This window comes from Nymphaea colorata, chromosome 2 (assembly GCF_008831285.2).
Source record: "Nymphaea colorata isolate Beijing-Zhang1983 chromosome 2, ASM883128v2, whole genome shotgun sequence".
Lineage (NCBI taxonomy): Eukaryota > Viridiplantae > Streptophyta > Magnoliopsida > Nymphaeales > Nymphaeaceae > Nymphaea > Nymphaea colorata.
In genome coordinates, this window is record NC_045139.1 from 13,549,085 (window position 1) to 13,570,609 (window position 21,525).

The 21,525-nt window shown below is 41.6% G+C and overlaps 4 protein-coding genes across 7 annotated transcripts; 1 reads left to right on the forward strand and 3 right to left on the reverse strand.

The window, feature by feature from the left end:
- Nucleotides 1–33: 33 nt before the first annotated feature.
- LOC116247434 (alpha-ketoglutarate-dependent dioxygenase abh1-like) lies at nucleotides 34–2,039 on the forward strand. The gene is made up of 3 exons (XM_031619618.2): nucleotides 34–305; nucleotides 1,280–1,604; nucleotides 1,753–2,039. The coding sequence occupies exons 1-3, from the start codon at nucleotides 34–36 to the stop codon at nucleotides 2,023–2,025; spliced, it is 870 nt and encodes a 289-aa protein (XP_031475478.1). The 3' UTR covers nucleotides 2,026–2,039.
- A 675-nt stretch (nucleotides 2,040–2,714) lies between these two features.
- LOC116249311 (double-stranded RNA-binding protein 1-like) lies at nucleotides 2,715–7,102 on the reverse strand. Of its 4 annotated transcripts, none has more exons than XR_007572695.1 (8): nucleotides 6,762–7,101; nucleotides 5,603–5,728; nucleotides 5,077–5,312; nucleotides 4,753–4,972; nucleotides 4,434–4,583; nucleotides 4,142–4,288; nucleotides 3,298–3,997; nucleotides 2,715–3,117 (listed from the first exon to the last, which is right to left on the reverse strand). XR_007572695.1 is itself a non-coding variant. In XM_031622549.2 (8 exons), exons 1-7 carry the CDS (start codon nucleotides 6,994–6,996, stop codon nucleotides 3,585–3,587), a joined length of 1,527 nt encoding a protein of 508 aa, XP_031478409.1. In that variant the 5' UTR covers nucleotides 6,997–7,101; the 3' UTR covers nucleotides 2,715–3,117; nucleotide 3,584. The 4 variants fall into 4 exon arrangements, 3 of the variants coding, with proteins under 3 accessions (XP_031478409.1, XP_031478410.1, XP_031478408.1); XM_031622549.2 differs by having other exon boundaries at nucleotides 3,584–3,997; XM_031622550.2 differs by having other exon boundaries at nucleotides 2,715–3,997; nucleotides 4,142–4,285; nucleotides 6,762–7,102.
- A 1,618-nt stretch (nucleotides 7,103–8,720) lies between these two features.
- LOC116248427 (5-methyltetrahydropteroyltriglutamate--homocysteine methyltransferase 1) lies at nucleotides 8,721–13,894 on the reverse strand. The gene is made up of 13 exons (XM_031621209.2): nucleotides 13,740–13,894; nucleotides 12,172–12,525; nucleotides 11,933–12,020; nucleotides 11,721–11,848; nucleotides 11,440–11,631; nucleotides 11,115–11,314; nucleotides 10,828–10,991; nucleotides 10,669–10,749; nucleotides 10,391–10,557; nucleotides 10,196–10,301; nucleotides 9,787–10,110; nucleotides 9,568–9,696; nucleotides 8,721–9,394 (listed from the first exon to the last, which is right to left on the reverse strand). The coding sequence occupies exons 2-13, from the start codon at nucleotides 12,519–12,521 to the stop codon at nucleotides 9,026–9,028; spliced, it is 2,298 nt and encodes a 765-aa protein (XP_031477069.1). The 5' UTR covers nucleotides 12,522–12,525; nucleotides 13,740–13,894; the 3' UTR covers nucleotides 8,721–9,025.
- Nucleotides 13,895–19,639: 5,745 nt separating this feature from the next.
- On the reverse strand, nucleotides 19,640–19,924 carry LOC116247435 (protein SRC1). Its single transcript, XM_031619619.1, has one exon. It carries the CDS (start codon nucleotides 19,922–19,924, stop codon nucleotides 19,640–19,642), a length of 285 nt encoding a protein of 94 aa, XP_031475479.1.
- Between the last annotated feature and the right edge of the window lie 1,601 nt (nucleotides 19,925–21,525).

Consider the following 21,525-nt stretch of genomic DNA (forward strand, 5'->3'; position numbering starts at 1 on the left):
GGCGTAGATGAGGGAGACTTCTTAGGCTTGGCGATGGTTTTGGAGGAGTTCTTCGGGTTGGGCTTCCTTCCTGAAGTGGTTTTGGGAGAAGTGGCCATCTCCGGCGAGGATTTGTTCTCTGCGGCGGGGGAGGATTTGGGGGGCTGCTTCTTGGCTGATCCTTTTGGAGGCATCGTTCCGGTGGGTGAGAAGTATGGAGGCAAGAAGGAAGGAAGGAAGGAAGGCGAGACGCGGGACGGAAGAAAAGGAACTCACGGGATACGGCGGAAGCCCGTGGAGGGCCGAAATGAAGTCCCTACTTTCCAGTAATTACTTTTTGAGGAATATTTTGTCCATTAAAGTAAACAAGGAACCCTCGTTTTAAGCAAAATTTTCATCCTACGGTCGTCGTTTTTGCATGAAGAGTATATTCGACGTTTTTTCACTCCCATGACCCCGCAAAACCAAAAAATTTACACCTAGAAGAAGGATGTGGATGTGGATGTCGATGAGGGGGGAGAGCGACACCGAAGATTCACTCTTCCCGTCATAGGAGACAAATCCGCCCTTCTATTAAACGGGGGCGCAGTTTGTTACGGCTTCCTGATGCTGATCGAAGTGCCCTTGATGTTAAAATGGAAGACTTTCTTATAAAGCAAAAAATGGAATACATTTACACGTATTGGACGTGTAAAACATGTACTAGCAACGTAAGCATGATACTAACTGTATAAAATCATTTACATCATGATATATAAGTTTCTGCAAGTTCATGTATGCAATGAGTATTTATTTTTTTTTTGTTCCAACTTGGGAACTGGTTGACTTTAAACTTCTTTCCTTATGTTTGTCTTATATTTTTTTCCTTTTGTATTTTTTTACTAATTTCTGACCTTTTAAACTGAGATAGAGGGGCATCGACAACACATTGAAATTATGCAGGCAGTGGACGTGAGTGGATGTAAGAAAGGTTGTGGCATGGATATGCAGGCAGTACCTGAAGACTTCAATTTTTCATCTGTTTGCACCAGCAGGCCACATGGTATTCTTTTGAGGGACAGACTAAAGTGGCGATAAACGGCACGAAGGGCAGATATATGTCTAACCTGTTGTCCCTATAATATAAGTGCAGTGCACGCATACGAGTTACTTCAATGGGTTTGTATTTCTGGAGCTTCTTCAATCCAAGTTGGCCGTGGGCTACTTAGTGCTTTCTTTATCATTTGGTATGGTGATAATTGTTAGTAAACTTTGTTATAGCTACACCAGTTCTCTTCTAAACTTTGGTTTCCAATCGCAGCCTAATTTTGTTCTTAGTAAAGGTTAAAATTGTCGCGAAATGTCGTGAACTTGGAAAGGAATCGGGTGGCTTTTACCAACCAAGTTTCAGCTTTTGTCAAATGCACCTCCACATGATGTCTCTTGGCAAGAATTGGGATCCGGATATATCAAAGTACGGGGATATCTGTCGACTTCCTGATTATTTCAAGGGGCTGGTTCAAAAGGTGCTTCAAGTCGCTCAAGAACACCTGAAAAATGACCTAAAACTTGAACTGCCGGAAACGAACCTTGACATTTGCATTGCTAATTTCTATTCCAAGAGTGGGAAACTAGGGCTCCATCAGGTAACCATAACTGATTTTCTCTTTGCAATCTCATACTATTTGTTTCTCATCAGTCAAGGGTCTGTTTTTGGTTTCTTATTGGAACTATGCATGAAGGCTTGCACCCTTATCGCATTCTTATCTTCCATTTACGTCTTTGTTAATGCAGGACAAAGATGAAAGCCCTGAAAGTATACTAAACGGATTGCCTGTGGTCTCATTTTCTTTAGGCGACTCAGCGGATTTCCTTTTTGGGGGGGACAGAAATGTAGACAAGGCCGAGAAATGCAGATTGGATTCTGGTGACGTGTTGATATTTGGCGGCAACTCTAGGCGAATATTCCATGGGGTCCCAACCTTGTTTCCAGATACAGCTCCCGAACGGCTGCTCGAGCAATCAAAGTTGTGGCCTGGACGACTTAACCTTACTTTCAGGCAGTAATAGCAGATATTTATCGTTACTGTCGATATGAAGCCCATCAGTCTTTTATGCATTAGCATGTACGATTGTTAAATCAAGGTGTGCGTGATTCTCCATGCATTTGCAGTTCAGAGAATGTTTTGGCCATCTTGCTGTACAAATCTGTCCGTTTTCTATGTGTATATTTTAGTTTGCTGCTGTGTTTGATCTAAGATTTTATCTCGGTTCAACCCATAGCGAGGCATGTCTTCGTCTAAAACTTGTGTGTAGTTTTTTGTCAAGAATTTCACACGGGGATCTATCTAAAAATGCTTTGTGTAAAGGTGGTTTTTTAATTGCCATGGTACCTCCTTGGCCGGAGAGTCGATTCCTTCACCTCCATTCTATCTGGATAAAGAATACGCCCGCCTAACATTGTCAAATGATATGGCGAACGTTGGAATAAAATAATTGGATACTTTTCTGACGCATATATTTCATGTCAGTAAGTGCTGTGTTCCCAAATTTTCTGACGCATATTTGTTCTTTCTCCTCGATAATTATAGCTCCGTCCCAAGAGGAATGCATTTTCTGATAGATAGTTAGACTCTCTTTTAACAATAGGGAGTTCTGCCCACCTGACTTTAACTATTTTATGTTTAAATGTCAAGATTTTTACTACACCTGAACGGGTCTTTCTGTGCAAAAGGAAAAAAACCTTCACACTAACATGCCTTTAATTTTGGATTCTTTGTTCCTCCAAATGGTACCTTTTATTACTTCTCTTTTCTAAGCACAAAGAACAATAATTAGTTGGATATGCCATTAATAGATTATCCGTGCCAATTGTCGAGATACAGGGAAAAAGGAGACTGTGATCCCAAGATGTCGTGGACATTAATTGAGTTCATGTGCAAGAGTCCCAGTTACAAAGAACGTGCACTCCAGTTGAGTGCATCGCCATCGATGATGGAGAGCAGGTGTTGAAACGAAGGCTTTGTTGGAGACCTGCAATTCTGAACTTCGGAACAGAGCGATCTCCATGGCATTGATCAGGCATGGTGATCCACCTGAGACTTACTTCTTAGAGGACGGACGTAACGCGTTAATTGATCTGGTCCTTGGAGGATTACTCTGGACGCCAGAGAAGGAAAAGACAGATGAGAATGTACCAAACCATATAGAAGCCACAGGTAGACCAAGTAGTTCTTAGAGCAGAAGGCCACAAGCAAAACGAGCCGTTTACATATGCATATATTGATATTTTTTTTTTCCCTACTAAAGAAACAAATGAAGCACCACAGTTGCAACAACCTGAAACTAAGCTAATTGTGCTCCAGCCATTTTTATCCTTTTAACGCAGCATAGACTACAAGATTCTACCATTTGCAAACAAACTCCATCTGCCAAGTCAAGCAACCACACGAAGAATATGTTATTCTAAGAGACTACGATACTAGAGAGGTGCCTAATCCAGCACATCCACACGCAGAGAGATAGAGAATTCAGTAACAATGCTTCAACTATTCCAGCACCTTCTCCTCTCATCCTGCCTGTAAAGTGTCCACAGGAAGATGCAAAGGAGAAATCATTGATCTACCTCATTTGGCACCATGGGTGGAATCAGTCCCCGTGACAGCCACCCACTTCGCGTCGCTAAACTGTACCTTTACTCCATCTAGAGGCAGTTTCATATTAAGCAAACGTGGGAACACCACCACATGGTTTTGCAGTTTAGAAGCAGTACTAGTTCCAGCATCGAGTATACTAGATCCTTTTGGCCGTGAAAGGTTAGAGGCAGATTTGCTCGAAGAGATGGTAGGAGCAGGCAGCAGACGTTCCGAAGTAGATGAAGCGGGTTGCGTGCCCTGAGTTGTAGAGTTACCAGCGACAAATTGTTCATTCAAATAATTACATATATCGGCAGCAAACTGGGATGAGATTGTCGATTCTTCCTCAGGTCCAAGATGAGATTCATCTTTGTCTAGGACGTCACCAATGGCAGGTTCTTCCCCTAAAAAGACATGAACAGTTCAAGAAAAGCAATTAAAAACAAAAATCGGGGAATAAAGTAAGAACCTGCGCTCCAGCCATAGCTGGTTAGTTCCATGAAAGAAAAGCTTGAGACAGGTCATGCACATGGTGTATAAGTTCTTACCACTAGTAAATATGGTACTTTCTTCAGCTTCATTGTTACAGGTCAAAGAAGACTTGGGTTTCTGTCCATCGGAGACAAGGTTCGTGGTGGAAGCACCAGAACCAGCCGTTACTTGCAGTTTGCATTCTAAGGAAGGTTTCGATTCTCCTTCAACAAAGTTAATAAAGTAAAATTCTGTAGCAATCAATCAAGGAGAAAAGCGACGATACACAAAAATGCAAAATTATGCTAGCAAGCTTGAAATGAATAACACACTACGGATAATTCTTATATGACGATGAGAAATTCTTACTATTGTTCACTATGAGACTCCCTTTCGCTACAGTTTTATCACTTGAGGATGCTTCAGGCTTATAATTCCGTTCATTATTGGCAAGGTTCACTAGAGCATTAGAAATAGTTCCGAGCTGCAGTTTGGAGCTTGAAGAAGTTCTTGATCCACCTAAAATATAAACAACGTTGATGCAAAACATCAGAAAGATACAACTGCTAAACTGGCTAACACAAGACCGTTCATATAATTCTGTTTTTTCCCCTTTTCTGATTGTGGTGCTCATACACAAAGTATCCCTAATTTACCAAAAAAAATAAATAGAGGGTAGAAAGTATACGCTCTTTGAGGGCAAACCAAGCAATTTTTGCTGCATTTGCCTCTGCCTCTTTCTTTGTTGTCGCAGAATCTCCAGTATAAACTTTACCATCTATCTCAACAGTAGATCGAAAAGTTGGCAAATGCGATGCCCCAAAACTTTCTGTGGAGTACGTTGGCAAATGTAGACTTCTTTTCTGACTATAGTCCTTTAACATATTCTTGAAAGAAAGAGATTTGTCCTGCAGAGTTGATATAGTTCAATCAGTTCCCAGCAAACCAAAAACACAATACCACCGGAAGAAAATGGAAAGATCACATAAACTGACCGCTTCTCAAACATTACCTCTTGAGTTCCTTCTTCGTGGAATGATGCAAGAGCAATTCTTGCAGCATCATGCTCAGCCTCCCGCACCGTACCAAAAAAATCTGGACTCCTGAAGCTTTTGCCTTCTACAGTGACTGTGGCACTAAAACGAGGGGCATGAGCTGGCCCTTCTCGAACAAGAGCATAAACAGGCGAACTCCACCTCCTTCCTTGAACAAATTCTTGTAGGTAGCTTTTGTAATTAAGTTGCATCTCTGCCAGAAAATGCATGATTAAGAGGGAAAGACAAAAGAAATGATCTGATCAGAATGAAGGGCGAGGAGTTTAGGGAAATAACGGACAATAAATAGGAAGAAAAAGCAATAACTACCGCCAAATTTCTTACTAGACTATCTTTGCCCTACAGTTGATTCCAACAGATTTTAAGTATTGGGCACATGTGCCAATCTCAGCTATTTAATAGCAAGGCGAGATCTCGTATTAATACAGGCATAGTGTCAACTTTCAGGAAGAAGAGTATGAACCCATGAGAGAGAGAGGGAACCTGATGCCATCGCTTCATTCCTTTCCACCAAATTTGATGCGTCTCCTTGACTTCCAGTCTCGGGAAGTAGATCATTCGGTGACAATTCCTCCGTCCGAGGACTCTTTATTTGCCATTTTGCTAAATCTGTTGAAGCAAATGTGACATGCCCAGACCGGATTAAATAAACAAATAAGCTCATATTAAAATAGCAAAAAAAAGAAACAAGGGACTTGATAAAGCTGTAAACAGCCGCAATCAAGCCCCTTTTATGTTTTCCTTTCAAACTAGCTCTTGATCCATGGTTTTGCTACTTAATTACTTCTAGAAAATCCTAGAGGCTGACCTGCCATCTTCACGGTTACCGACAGGAATCGTGGCTTGTTCTGGTGAAGTTCTTTTATATTGGAGAAATGGAGTTGAAAAGACGGTCAGTGACGAGGGTTTCAAATTTTTTTCAATTACTCGATTCTCATTAGAGTTCTGAGGAAAGCTTACTCTACTTCTTTGCCAGACATTGACCCCATTGTCTTCTAATGGTGACAAGGAACTAAGGAGAAATGTTGAAGTCCATAAGCCTGTATGATCATAAGGCTTACATGGATTCCCGAATGAGCTCAATCAGTTGCTCTCCATTCAATACCAAGTAAGAAAACAACCAGAGATGGAACCAATAACAGAAGAACTAATGGTCACATAACTCTTGATTAACACGGTGCTCCAACGGGTTGCATGACCATTATTTCGTCGTTACATAATATAAGAGACGTCATATATCATCTTTTTCGATGTTTTTGGATGCAATGGAAATGGAATTTCGCATATGCCTCGCCCATCTTCATTCGTAGCAGAGCCTATATTTCTGCCCATATATCGTCCCCGTCAAGCTCTTGGATTCAGTGGAAATGGTTATCCACGTATGCCTCGTCCATCTTTATTCGTAGTGGAACCTATGTCTCTGATGATTTCCTCTTGGCAGTGGAAATCCTTCTTTGGTCTTCTTGCACAACTCTTGCGAGAATGAAAACCGACTCTCCCCACTTTCCGTTTCCCCAATAGGGGGAAGTAGACTATTTACCATTGATTGCAAAGAAACGAGTTCCCTTGGATTCCCGGAAAAGAAAAGGAAACTGCATAACTTAAAGGAGAGGGAAAGGAAACACTCTCAAGGCGTCGTTACCTTCATCGGAAGAAGATCGGTCGGCGTCGATAAGAGACTCGAAGGCGACCCTGGCAGCTTCGTTCTGGGCATCTTTTGAAGATTTATGGAAGCCCTGGACCTCGTAGGCGACGCCGTTGACGACGACGGTGGCCTTGAATTTGGGATTGTGGTCTGGTCCACCTTTCGTGATCGTGTATTTGGGAAGGCCCCATGAATTCCGGTGACAATATTCTTGAAGCCTGCTCTTGAACATGAGTGAGACAGAGAGAGCGAGGGAGAAGAAGATGATAGATGACCACTCGGAGTGACGATGCAGAGCAAAGGAGTGAGGAAGACCCTTGACGAGAGAAAGAATCAAAGAAGAATCAAAGAAGCCTTAGAGGGGAAGGCTTGTGGGACCCAGTGGGCAGTGGGCATATGAACTCGCACAGTTCCGGATGTACTCGTACAAGTTGGATTTGGTCCAGATACTCATACAATCAGGGCCCGACTGAAATAGCGGCCTTTTGGATTGTATTAGAAATTTAGAATTATGGTTCAAATTCGTGCATACTCATACACACACACACACACATATATATATATATATATATATGGATCCAGCAGCAATGTGCTCCTCTCAATCGGTTGGCCCCAAAGGTACACGTACATTTCCACATCCAAATTTGATTGGATATGGATCCAACTAATGAATCTCTAGGTCAGCCTGCTTCTCGTTTCTCCAGTTTTTCCAGGCTTGGAATCGAATCGACGAGTCCGTTCTAAGCGCTTATGACTGTTGCATACTTGTCTCGGAATTGGGTCTGCAGGGTATCGAATCCAAACAGGTTTTGAGATTTGGCGTCGATTCTATAAGAAAAACCAATACGAACCATAAAGGTCCAAAGTTACTGTGCCGTTAACCGAGGTGCAGTGGAATGTCAGGCAATTTTCTCATGGCAATTTAATGGTAATGAAAATTAGAAGTACCAATTCTATATATAACACGTCTCGGCGTTCCCAATTCGATATAGTCCCAATCTTGGTACTTCCTTGGGTTAATCCTTTCTTTTTAAAACCAATTCAAGGATAAAAGATTTGGTTATACAAGTCTGTCTGTCCTATGGTATTTATATTTATCTTTCTTTTTTACGCCTAAGATCTAGAAGAAAAGAAATTTAGGCTTACTTAGCAAAATGTTGATGCTTGCGATTTGATGTTTGTTCAAGTTCGTGAAGGGACAATCAACGAGCGATGCGTGAATAAGGTGCTTGGCTCAATAGCTTATATGCCTTCCAACAAGTGTGTATTTTCTTTCGCGGAATCGAAATCATCTCCCACAATGTTTTCCCAAGTTTCTGGTAGATCGTGTAGTAAACATGTCAAGTGATTCATTTAGTTGAACATGATTTGCGAGTCTTGTGATTGCAACATTTGGATACAGCTGTTTGCGGTTCTTAATAAATCAACGGCCTATCATCCCAACAACTTGATGATTTATAGTTTACATGAATGAATACTCAGAAACCACGATTTAAGTTTTTTCCGAATCTTTACCGGTGAGGGGCTGGTCAAAGATGAACCCTGGGAGTGTCTCAAGTTGAAGACCTTAGGTCCAGTTTAAACCTTGTCATTCTTTTGTTTGATTTGTTCGACTGCAGTAGAACGGGACGAATTCTTCTGCTTAATAAGGACGTTCAAATTCAAGCAAATAGAGTTGCACAATCCAACCAACCAGTTAAACGATACACCCACCATGGCCATTGACCACTCAATAGAGAGAACAAGACAAGATGTTTGACTGGGTGCGACGGGTAGGGTAGGGCCTCTAACCAGAAATCTTCGTCCCATGTAGCGGCGCGAAGCTGATACGCTAAAAGGTGACGCAAGTATGCAACCAGAAGGTGTTCTTTCTCAGGAGACAATAAATAACAAGAAATTTAAGAAAAATCGCAAAGTACGGTACCAAAGCAAGGACCCAGATCTCAATACGCAGTCTAAAATAAGAAAGAGAAAATAGCAGACATTTTTTTTCTCGCATTCCTTCTCTGGTGAGATTACATAAACACTAGCGCTCTCCAAAGACGAAAGGAAACAGAAAACAAACTAAAAGTACCCAAAACGGAAAAGCGATGAATACCGGAGAGGTAACATATGGGGACCGAATGGCCGCGGATGACCCATCGTTACAGCAGTCTACTAAGAAAACGTTATTTTCATATTTCATAACTCGAAAAATTTTCTTTTCCTCGTTAGGCAACGATAAGAAAGCGGACGAGCTCAGAAGCTGACTAGGAACCCGTTCACTTGGTGCTGGCTAACTGGGTGCGGAGGAGCTTGGCTGCCGCCACCATGTTGGTCAAGGCAGGGACGACTTCGTTATACTTCCTCGTCTTGAGACCGCAGTCCGGGTTTACCCACAAAATGTTGGTCTCAAGCACAGCGAGCATCTTGTTGATGCGGTCGGCGATCTCCTCGGTGGATGGAATCCTGGGGGAGTGGATGTCGTAGACACCGGGGCCAATACCGGCGCCATACCTGACACCCTCGCGGAACACGGAGAGCAGCTTCTCGTCAGACCGGGAGTTCTCAATGGTGATAACATCAGCATCCATGTCGATGATGGACTGGATGATATCGTTGAAGTTGGAATAGCACATGTGGGTATGGATCTGAATTGCAAAATAGAGAGATAAATGCCATTAAGCCGCTGATATCAGGCATAAGGAGAGATACGGAGGCACTAGTTGAATGAGGTGAGCTCAATATGCAGAGACAGCGGCAGACCCAAAAAAAAGACCACGAAACTCGGTAAAGAGGCAAGGGAAGTAAAGTTTTAAAGTACCTGGGTGGTGTCCTTAACACCAACATTTGTGATCCTGAATGAGTGGACAGCCCAGTCTAGGTAGAAAGCCTGCTCCGACTTCCGCAATGGCAACCCTTCTCTCAGAGCAGCCTCATCAATTTGGATGACCTGTGGGCAGAGAGAAAAAGCATAACTTAAAACAAAGGGTTTCATGGAGTCCGGACCCAGCATGAGCAGAACCCGTAAAGAATAATGAACCTGAATTCCAGCAGCTTCTAGGTCCTCGACTTCTTCCTTGATAGCCAGGGCGATCTGGTAGCAGGTTTCAAACCTTGGCTGGTCATTTCTTACAAAGGACCAGTTAAGGATGGTCACTGGACCGGTGAGCATTCCCTTCATGGGGCGGCTGGTCATGCTCTGAGCAGCTGAGGACCAGAACACAGTCATGGGTGTCGGGCGGCTCACATCACCGTAGATGATTGGGGGTTTGACACAGCGTGATCCATAAGATTGCACCCAACCATTGACCGTGAAGGCGAAGCCTTGCAACTGCTCCCCAAAGTACTCAACCATGTCGTTCCTCTGAAAGTACAAACACAAGGACACTAAGTACCTCTTTTCTGTGAAAATGGAGAAACAGTCAAAACTGATAGAACGAGCATGACACCTCTGGCTCTCCGTGCACAAGGACATCAATGTCAAGCTCTTCCTGCATCTTGACAACCTTCTGGATCTCCTCCTTGATTGCACTGACATATTCCTCCTCGGAGATCCTACAACAAGACCAAGATTACCGTTCTTAAAATCCAGAAAACCAAATGCCAAGATCTGTCATAGGATTAAGCAAGGACTTAATGCACACTTCTTGGCTTTGTATTCACGTCGCACTCTCCTAAGCTCAATGGTCTGAGGGAAGGACCCAATTGTGGTCGTTGGAAGAATGGGGAGGTTCAGCTTCTTTTGCTGCGCATCCAACCTAGCACTCACAGGGGTGGCTCGGCGATGATCAGATCCTTTCAATGCAGCAGCCTAAGCAGATACAGAACACATTTTAATTTAAAAACCGTGTCAACGGAATCCAGGACCTAGTGTTTACAGGGACAGCAGATCCCAAGAATTTCTTTTTCAGTTATAACTTACAGCGTTCTGAACAGCTTCATTGGTCACTCTTGGAGAAGACTTCCTCGACGCATGAGCACTAGCGTTGGCAGATAAGAACGCCTGCAGAAACAAGAAGTTCAGTTACTTGTTCACTGAAAACGAACGATGAACCGAGAGCAAGTATAGCCGAATACAAACCTCATCTTTCTGACCAGTCAATGCCTTGGCGAGGGCGTTTACTTCCACCACCTTCTGTGCCGCAAAAGCCAACCAAGACTTGATCTCACCGTCAAGCTTTGTCTCATTTACAAGATCAACGGCAGTATGCATCAGCGAGCAAGATGTGGAAACAACAAGCTTATCTGCACAATAACACGCACAGCAGCATTAGAAAACTTTGATGACCACTGTTTTCCTTCTCGTAAAAGAATTGGCAAGCTCATGTTGACATATCAAGTAAAAAAATGATAAATTAATGGAATTACCCTTGCCAACAAGGGCCTCGAGTTCATGCAACAAGCTAAGTGATGCAGCCAAATCATTTGCCCAGATGTTCCTTCCATCGACTACTCCAGCAAAGAGGAACTTGCCAGCTGGGAAACCGCTCTTGATCAAGTCAATGGTCTGAGTACCACGGACAAGATCAAAACCAAAGCCAGAGATACCCTTCAGTGAAGTAATAGTCCTGAAAATCAAGAGATATTGAGCACAAGAAGCCTCAGATCGGAAAATAAAACAGGAAACAAAAGCAGGTTGTCAGCCAGAGATCCAATATAGCATCAGAAAGCCAGATTTGCTATGATATCTTACTTGTATGCCTCGGCGGGGACATCAGCAAAGTATGTTTCGATAAGAACATTCAAGCCAGAGAAGGATGACTCCAGCTCAGCGTATGCCTCAGTAAATGCGTTCAGTTTGTGTGAGTCCAAATCCAGGACAAGAGTAGGTTCATCGAACTGGATCCAGCTTGCTCCAACTGCCTTCAATTCAGCGATAACTTCCCTGTGCAGAGACCAAGCTCACAATGAGAAGCACAATACCACACTTCCAAACAAAAAAAATTACCCAAGGATATAGCTTCCTGTTCTCACTTGTAAACTGGAAGAATCTTCCCCAGGAGTGAGAGAAGAGAGAAAGATTTCTCAACACCCTTTGCTGGTTTTGACAGTAGCAGGTAGGAAACAGGACCAATAATGACAGGAATAGTGTTAATTCCAAGCTGCGGCACATACATACATCCACATTAGAATCTAAGGCAAAATAATGAATGTTTCAATAGGAACCTACAACAAAGGACACATACCTCTTTTGCCTCCTTGTATTCTGACACAGCTTTGTGTGATGCGTAAGAAAACTTCACATCAGGTCCCAATTCAGGCACAATGAAATGGCTATTTGACCAAAAAAGCTTAGTCAGAACTTTGTAGCCTAATCACTGAATAGGATAAGATAAATTAGATACAAGTAAGACAGAATAAAGGACATCTATTTACTTTTCGACCTTTATAATTTTCAGAAGAAATGCAGGAGAAGAAGACTTACTAATTGGTGTCAAACCATTTGGTCATCTCCATGGCAGGAACAGTAGCATTTCCTCTAGCCATGGAGAAGTAGGTATCGAATCCAATCTCTCCACCGTTCCAGCCATACCTAGGAGGAACAGCACCAAGCATTGCTGTGGTATCAAGGACCTGGTCGTAGTATGAAAAAGTATTGCTCGGAATGTGCTTAATCCCAGCATCAGCCATTTGCTTCCAGATGGATAGCCTCAGATCTTTGGCAACCTTCTCTAGATCCTGGGCTGTGCTCTTGCCATCCCAGAATGATTCCAATGCAAATTTGAGCTCTCTCTTTGGGCCCATACGAGGATATCCAACAATGTGGGATGCCATTGTGCTGCTCACCAGATCAATGCAGGGAAAAAAACAGCTCAGAAGGTTACCTTATAACCCAAATATATTCTAAGCATGTAACAGGATACGAATTATGGGATCATGTTATTTTTCAGTTAATTGCAAGAATTAAAATGCCAAGAACAGCAACACCTTGATCCTTTACTAAGCTTCCGGTGTCCAATGAGGTTCAACCACAAGAAATAACATTGCAAGAAAATGTCATGAATCATAAGACGGTGTCAAAATCGAAGAACGATAAAACAATTTGGGTCACGAAAGTAAAAACCTTATATAACAAGTTGAAGCAATAAGATTCAGGAGATCAACAGTAAATGGATTAATGAGCTCATTAATAAACAAACAACAATGACTCCCCTGCGTAGTGCGTACCTAAAATCCTATAAGTCACGGTAATTAAAAATAAAACATAGTGTCTCAAGCCCGAAACTGCTTGAGCATACCGACGAAACACTGAAATTAAAGCTTGGAAAACACGCACGAAAATGAAGGCGGTGTGTGGATCTAGTACAAAATCAAGGTCCTCTAAACGAACAATACATCCATAGCGCATCAATAACAACACGGGACAAAAAAGTGTCAAACAGCACCAGTGTTGCAAATGCCACATAAGAAAAGCAGATCCAGGACTCTGGAAATCAGATCTGCATTACCTCCATTATCCGAACATATATCTCAAAAGATTTCCTTCGGACAAAAGCAAAAAGGCAGAAAAATTCTTAAGATCTAACTCTCAGGATACGCTAGTTAGGTTCCAAACAACGTAAATCTGATCGATATATTCATTCTATTGCTCGAAGTAAACCAATGAGATTCACCAGCCAAGTAAATGCTTCCATCTACGAACGTGAAAAGGCTCGCAACATCCAATCCTAAAGCAGCACTACCGAGATCTCGACGTCCAAAATCAAACTGATAATCACCAAAAGCAAACGGGATCTAGAAATGCCGAGAAAAAACAGATCTCAAGGACACGATCACACTCTGGAACCACACAAAGCACCAAAACCAGAACAAAAAAAAAATCACCTAAGGAAGCAGAAACGAGAAAAGAACAAGATCTGCTCTCCGCTATGATAAAACAATGAGAGCAAATAGAAGAAACGAGAGCATTTACTAAAAGTGAAGACCTCGAATCACACAATAAGAGGAAACCTCAAAGAAGAAGCAATGCAGAGGAAGACGGAGATCAATTACCTAGAATGCGTAGGCTGGATCTCCTGACGGGGTCGGGCGAGAGAAGGCAAGAGGGAGCTAGCCGACTGGCACGGGGAGCGGGAGGAGGAAGAGTTGGGTATTTATAAAGCGGGGCTCTCCTGATTTCGGGACCCCCGGCATGAAGAAGAAGAAGAAGAAGCGGGTTGGCATTTTTTTTGTCCAATTTTCGCCCCGTTTCTCCTCCTGCTTCCGATATCGGTTAGTCGTAACGCTGAAAAGCATTTCAAGATCAAGCCACCAACCCCTTCAGCTGCCAAATATACGATAGAGAGCCAAGTCGCTCGGACTCCAGCCCAGCCTGCGCCTCTAAAAGGTTCATGGAACTAACTTAAAAGCGAGCCCAATATTAATTAATATGTACATTTTTAAGAGAATTTAAATGTGCCAGATAAAATTTTTAAAAAAAATCTGTAAATTGTTTGCCGCATTTGCGAAGGCTTATGTAGCTATTGCTTTTCAATAACAAGTTTAATCATCTGGGCCAAATTTAAATCTCCTTATATTTTAAGATCAGCCAATAAGTTCTTGGATGGTAAGCTGAGGCTGCCATTAATTGGCTTGATTTTTGAGAGTGCGCGCTCTGGTCACCTCGTTTGCTGCCACATCTTTTTCATAAGACTTGGAAAGCGTGAAACAGGAAAAGGTTGGTAAAAGGGGCGAGTACGCGGAGTTGGTGGAGTGGTGGGCCCCATGCTTCCAATCACAGCGCTTTATTAATTGCGGTTAATGAGATCTCATTTTCCACTACGCCACCAAAAGGTGAAAGACGGGTCGGATCACTTTATATCTTGGTACTTGTTGATTCTAATAATGAATACACAATATATATAACATTAAATGTTATTTCTTTGCCATAGTATGTTGGCATATTTTAGGGACTAAATCGAGTTCTTCAAACGTCGAGACTAAATTAAGGCATGATTAAGTCACGCCATGATTTTTGCCAAATCAGGTGGTTGGTGACCCGATGTTTCAAATAGAGAATTTGAGATTAAAATATGGACTAGCATTGATCACAATGAAACAATTGGATGAACAATCAGATCTCACCCTAAGGACGTGCTGAAACAGGAAATAACATGTCAGCCTTTGCCCAATCACATCAAATCCCCTTTGTCGCAGGTCACCGTCAGATCTGATCCGTAATCTGAATTCCAAATTGGATCTCGTATGGACTCGCTCATATAAAACATGTTCACGTGAACGACTGATCAGACAGCTAAAGAAAAAAAAAAAAGGAAGGGAAAGAAAGCAGCGATCCAACGATGACAATCCAAACCCAGATTGTATGTGAGAATAGTCTGTTCGTTTTGGTTTGGAAATTCCAATCAAATGCGATCCATTTGCACCTACGCCCGACCTTTTGTCTTCTTTCAAATCATCGCTTTTTTGCTTCAGCATTGGTGCTTTACCTTACAAAACTGGCACAGGAGAACGTTATCGCTTTCATCTTCGCTAAAACCATTACATTACAGGAAAATCCACTTCACTTTTTAGTGGATGACGACAGCAGGCACAAGTTTCAAAGTCTTTTTTTTTGTGTGTTTAAATTATCTTTCTGAATTAATAAATAAGTTACAGCGTGCTGATTAGTGGGTAAAATGAAAATCTTTTTCGAGACTCATAGTTTTTTCGAACTTTTCCTTGAAAGCCAAAGTACCGTTCTGTAAGACAATTTCTATTTATTAGCATCCACAGCACAAAGTTGCTCCATGAATATGTTTGAATAGATTCATGGGATCTTTGTCACCAAACGCCCTCCTCCTAACTCGTCAAACAGTTGATAATTCAATGCAACCATCCCAGTAGTCATTTTCGTGATTAATCGTTAATTTATAGCTTCATCTTCAACCGTAACACAAACAGTTGCTTCTGGTAGATCTTAGGAAAAGAGAAACTTGTAAAGCTGCACATATTATATAACTTTTTTGGGGATTGCCGACGGCGACGGCGGTGGCGGCGGCGAAGTCCGATTGGTGAGGGAGAAGGAGTTGGTGAATGAGGATCGAGGAGGAGAGGTGTCTCACCAACTATGATGGCGATGGTGGAAACCATGATGATGCTACGGTTTGCTACTCACCCTTATATAAAAAAACTACATGCCAACTTGAATTGACCTACCTACCCAACTTCAACAGTGACCTCTCTCTACTCTAAATGGACTGATTGGATTTGGATTGTTTGTAGTGATTATATTCACACGCCACTCATGAGATAGTACATACTCTGACTTGGAGCCCGATTTGGATTTGGGTATGTAATAAAACGCAAAGAACTGGGCATGGATTTTTACATGTAACTTGTAGCCAGCTTTAGATTCTTTAATGAGAGGTTGTATAATCTCTAACTGGATGCGATTGGTGGTGTTCGTTCCCACTCTTAAAGAGTTCCAAGACGCACGACCTTACAAGATCACCCCACTTTCAACTGAGGACCAAAGAATTTCTTAGCAAATAAATAAAGAAATGTTGTACCGATCAAACTATGCCTTGCATTTTTCTCAAAATCTGGATAAACAGCTTAAGGAAAACAACAGATGGCATTCTTTAATTTTCCATTGAATGGAACTGGTTTCCGCCAAAATTCAACTAGAATCGGTTCACGGACAAAAGCGTCATCTTCTCGAGTTAAACGAAGCTTTAACAAAAACGTCAGCGTTATTCATTTATGCTGAATCTAACAACATTGGCCAGTAAAACTAACAAAACATTTAAAAAACCTGAAACCTAAAACTCATATTTGAGATTATACTAAATTTTCCTTTTTGGGAGCCCATGAAGCTTCGAATATAGCTTGCTGTTTGTATAAAGCAGACATACAATTCCAATTGATCATTTCCTTTCCATGTCAACACTAATGACATAAATATGCAATTGTCAATCAAACCTTGATGTCTTTGATTTTGTATGGTGATTTTGCTCATGACTTTTTTAGCTTTGCTAATCTCGTGCCGTTGGGCTGAACTTATGCTTTCTTTCATGGCAGTTTCAACCTTCGTTGAAGTCGAGTGCGGGGTGAAAGGAGGTTCTCCCCGAGACCGTTAGGTCGAGGTTCTTCTCGTTTGTGTTGCCGAAACCTATAGGTTTCTCTTGTTCTTTTTTTATGATTTTTTCAGGACATCTGAAAGTGTAGATGTCCGTTGATATCCTACCCACTGCCTCCACCCCTCAGAGAGTCTCCATGATCAGTTAGTCACTGAGACCCTCACTGTGCTGTTGTCTTGTCCCAAAGGAACTAGGCTTTTCAATCAGAAGATTAACAAACCGCTTGAAAGAAGATCAAAGAAGGTTCTAGAAACGTCTCCAAGGTGTGACATTTGATTTTTTTTTTTTTTTAAAAAAGAGAATTGTAGTTTGTTTTTCAAAGAACGGTTTTGTAAAACGTTGTAAACCATTATGAGTTGATGTGGTGATTCATAAATTAATTGACATATTCTATTTACTCATTCTCTCCCATGCGGTTATGTATGTATCCTTTATTTTTAATGTATTAGTTGCCCCCGTCGACATGGTTTTTTCTTGTCGGTCCCAGTTAGTTGGGAAATCTCCCGTCTCGTTATGACTGCACACACATGGGCAATCCTACGCCAGCATAAGCAGTGCGTGTCCTTTGTACGTCCGGCCTAGTCCGGTCTCTCTCTACCTGGGTCAATGTCCGATCCAATATTCCAATTGAACCAGATGTAAAAAAGTCATTTTTCGTTGATGGTTTCAAGTGCTTCAGTTTTCATGGTTGTAAAAATAGAATTCCTATACATACTCTTATAGGGTGCCGGGTGCGGCCCCGTGTTTTATTTTCTGAGAGTGAACATTTTTGGAGAGGAATGTATGTTTACATCATTTTAGGAAAAGGATTTTTTTTTTTCTATTTAGACTTTGCCCTTACAAGAAAAGCGGTCTGCTTTTCACACCCAAGGGGCGTTTCAATTCTTTAATATGGAAAACAATTTTCAGCAAAAAAGTTAACCCCGTAAAAGAAAAGAATAAGAAAGTAAAGCCTATATGTAGATTTAAACTTGCAGCAAAAATAAGCACATAGGTGAAATTTTTCCAATAAGAAGGAATCTCAACTCTATGCTTCCGTCTATATTGCCATGAGGTTTTAGCCAATAACTAATATGCGATCATCTGAAAGAGTTATACTATATTCATTACCCAATAGAAAACATAAGCTGTTGTTCCATTACTCCAAGTCAAACAAAAAATACACACATTCATACACCACGCAGGAAACCTGCAACCCCTTATTTAGATTTAAAGGTACTAACATGATCCAGGCACTTCAACCTGCATTTCAGTAACAATGTAGGTAGTTAGCAGGAAAACATATGTACAGAAACATCTAAGCGAGCTAAGCAACTACTAGGAGAAAACCACTAATCAAATTGGGAGGGCTCTGTCATGCTTTTCATCTAAATGAATGGCATCATCCAAACTTCAGCCAATTTTCCTCCGTTTGCAACTAAATTTAGATAATCATATCGAAAAGGAGAAAAAGCTAATAGATGTTTAATTGAATGCTTTAGAAGACAACAGCACAAAAGAACCTACATAGCAGCTTAACAAGACCCATTCCAGAAGTTCACTTCTGCAAATACACAATAGATTACATTACTTCGCGCAGTAGACATGGTCCATCTTACACAGGATAATGAGACTTCCCGTGTCAAATCTTTTCATCCGCAGTTGACAGCATTTAGCTTAAACGTGGACAAGTATTAACTTGAATCAATAAGTGTAATTTATGCATTAACATAAAAATTAAACAGTATTTCTCCCACAGGATTAACCAGCAGCAGAGAAGCAAAGTTGGTCCGAAACAGAGCACTTATAACATGACAGCGATGGACTGTTTCCTGTTATTGTTTTAAGAAAACTCAGGCATCATTTTGTGATACTAAGAGGTCGTTTGGTAATAGGAACACCGATTTCTCAGTGTTCCATGAAGGAAACAAGATCATGGAACGTTCCTATTACCAAACACCCGCTAAAGGGCATTCCACAGGCATCAACTTGCACCACCACTAGAGGTTGATCTTGACAAATTTTCCAGCTTACACCCCTTTCCTGAATAATTGATCATCCAAAGACCCTTACACAACCAAAACAATTAACTGATTTGAAGCTTCGTACATAATTCAATTTTGGGGATATTATCATATTGATCATTCAAAGACGCAAAACCAAGCAAATATATAGATCCTCAAGACGAATTAGCGTTGATATTCATGGGATCGCATGCTAAACTAATGGACATGAAAATTTTCTTACAGGACTGAATCTCTCATACCGCTCATAGATACAACCTAAAAACCGGAAAGAAATCCATAAAGATTAGAAAAAAAAAAAAAACTAATATTCGAGAAATTGAGTGCTTCAGGCACCTTCTAAGGGGCTAGCTTAAGTTCTTTAAGTTGGAAGAGGTCAACACTTAGAAACCCAGGATCTGTATTTAGCCTAAACTGGTGTTTAATAATTTGCCAATAAAATGAAATCAGAATAAGAAATAGAAACTCCAGAACCTAACAAAAACGTACATAATCAATCAGATTAATATGCAAGAGCCCAGGAGAAGATTCTCAATTCCCAACTTCGCTAAAAATCAAAGACAAAGTAAAAATCCAGAAATTCGTCCACACATGTTTCATCAGGAAATCACAACAAAGCAAGGCAAAGGCGCCTATCTTCATGATAACTGACCCAGATCGCCGTTTGCCCATTCATCTGAAAAATATTGTTGGATTTTAGTGCAGAATCAACTAACTTTCCTGATTCTAGAAAATGAAAATCGGAATCTCTTAACAAGCAACAAACAATAAGCAAAAGCGATACATGCACAGAGAGAGAGAGAGATTTTGATCGGAAGGAAGGGGACAAACCTTAGTCGCTGTCGCTACTGTCGCTGCTGTCGTGGCCGTGTCCCTCGCCGTGCTTCTTCTCCTTCTTCTTCTTCTTCTTCTCTTTATCTCCGTGTTTCTTCTCCTCGTGCTTCTCTCCCTTGTGCTCCTCCTTCTTGTGCTCTCCCTCACCCTTGTGCTCCTCCTTCTTCTTGTGTTCTCCCTCGCCCTTGTGCTCGTCCTTCTTGTGCTCGTCCTTCTTGTGCTCCTCCTTGTGATCTCCACCGATGTGGAGCTTCTCCTCTATCTTATGGATGATCGACGACATTGTTCTCTGTTCTTATTCCTCCGTCCTTCGACCGGAACTCGTAGAAATCGCCATTTATAGGCCATCCGGCGGTCAGCCTTTGGGGAGACATGTGGTATTTTTAGTCTAATCTTCCTATTTTTAGTCAATGGTGAAAAAGCAGGAACACCGCAGAATTCAATTCAGGAAGAAACTTTCTGTGATGGCCCAATTCTGTACCTTTCTCTCAGAAAACGGGCTACACATTTTAAAATTTCATCACACCGATGTCACCGTCATATGTAAGTGGAGCGCCATGACACCCAAGTCGCCCTCATGACATCTTTACTCAGCAGAAATATAAAAAGCTTTTGTCCCAAAATCTTGTTCCTTGTGTATTATTTTGCAAGAAAACTCAGAACGTTATTTGTGATCTACGATCCAAAAGCATTTCCAAACAGAAGGCGTGGCATCTATGTGATCCATGCTATGCTTACCTTCTAGGCGAGATAAGAATGCTGCTTGAATGAGATATGGTTCTTATCTAGATGGAATAAACTTTTCGTGCTGTTGTTGAAGATATTATTGTTTTTGTAGATCCTGCGTCACAACGCGACAACACTGCATAACATAAACGGGCACAGCACCAAAACGACTCCGAGCCCCATTAGGTCAGACTCAGATCCGATTAAGTCGGAGTCTAGGAAACTGAGTTTGGACCCGTCGACATCCAGTGGGTCCATGGATGAAAAAGTAGATGCCATTTTACGTGGTTACGTGCAAACACGAGTTCCGGCCACGTCTGTATCGTTTCCTGCAGCAAAAGGTGCCCATCACGATCCACTACGTTTTCTAATGACACCACCTTTCCTCTTCGTCCTCTCTGCATTCATTGCCATAGAAGAAAAATAAACTGCTTTTGGTATTTGCAGAAGCAATGTAGTTTCAAATTTAGAAATTTTGCAACATAATAGGCCCAAGAAATATATTTATGTAAAAATAATGGGTGATATTTTTTTTTTCCGGTGACAAGCAAACGCAAGTAAGTTTATTTTAGAAGTTTCTTTTGTGAAGAATTTTCATTTCTAAAGAGAAGTTGTTGCTGCCGCTGCTGATTGTGGTGCTCGTGAGTTCGTTCGGTCATCCTTTTCTACAGTCTAACCCTATATTACCTTCCCTCTCATCCTTCATCTTTTTCTTCTTCTTCCTTCTTTCTTTTTCTTCTTCTTCCTTCTTTCTTTCTCCCCTTTCCTTGCATGAGAAAAATCACCCTCAGGCAGTAGGAGAGTTAAGCCCCCACGATGAGCGTGGGTTAAGCTCCAAGTATCCATAAACAAGGTCTGTTCCGTTACACCAACCCATTGAGATCTATGCTTTTGTCTGGTTAGTCATCGAGATCGTGATTATCGAAGTCATGATTTTCCAAGAAGTTGATGTTTTAGCATTCACCAGAGAAATTCCAGTAGCTTGGACGTGCTGAAATTTGCAGATTCTGATGGTACGTATATACGGCGTTGATTTCACACACCAAACTGGACAAAGACAAATAGTGAAAGATGTGACGTCGGCCTGAGCGTGCAACCCAGAAAGCTTAGTTCTCGATCTGAACAAAAACCATGTTCAGGAGGGCTTATGATTGCTGA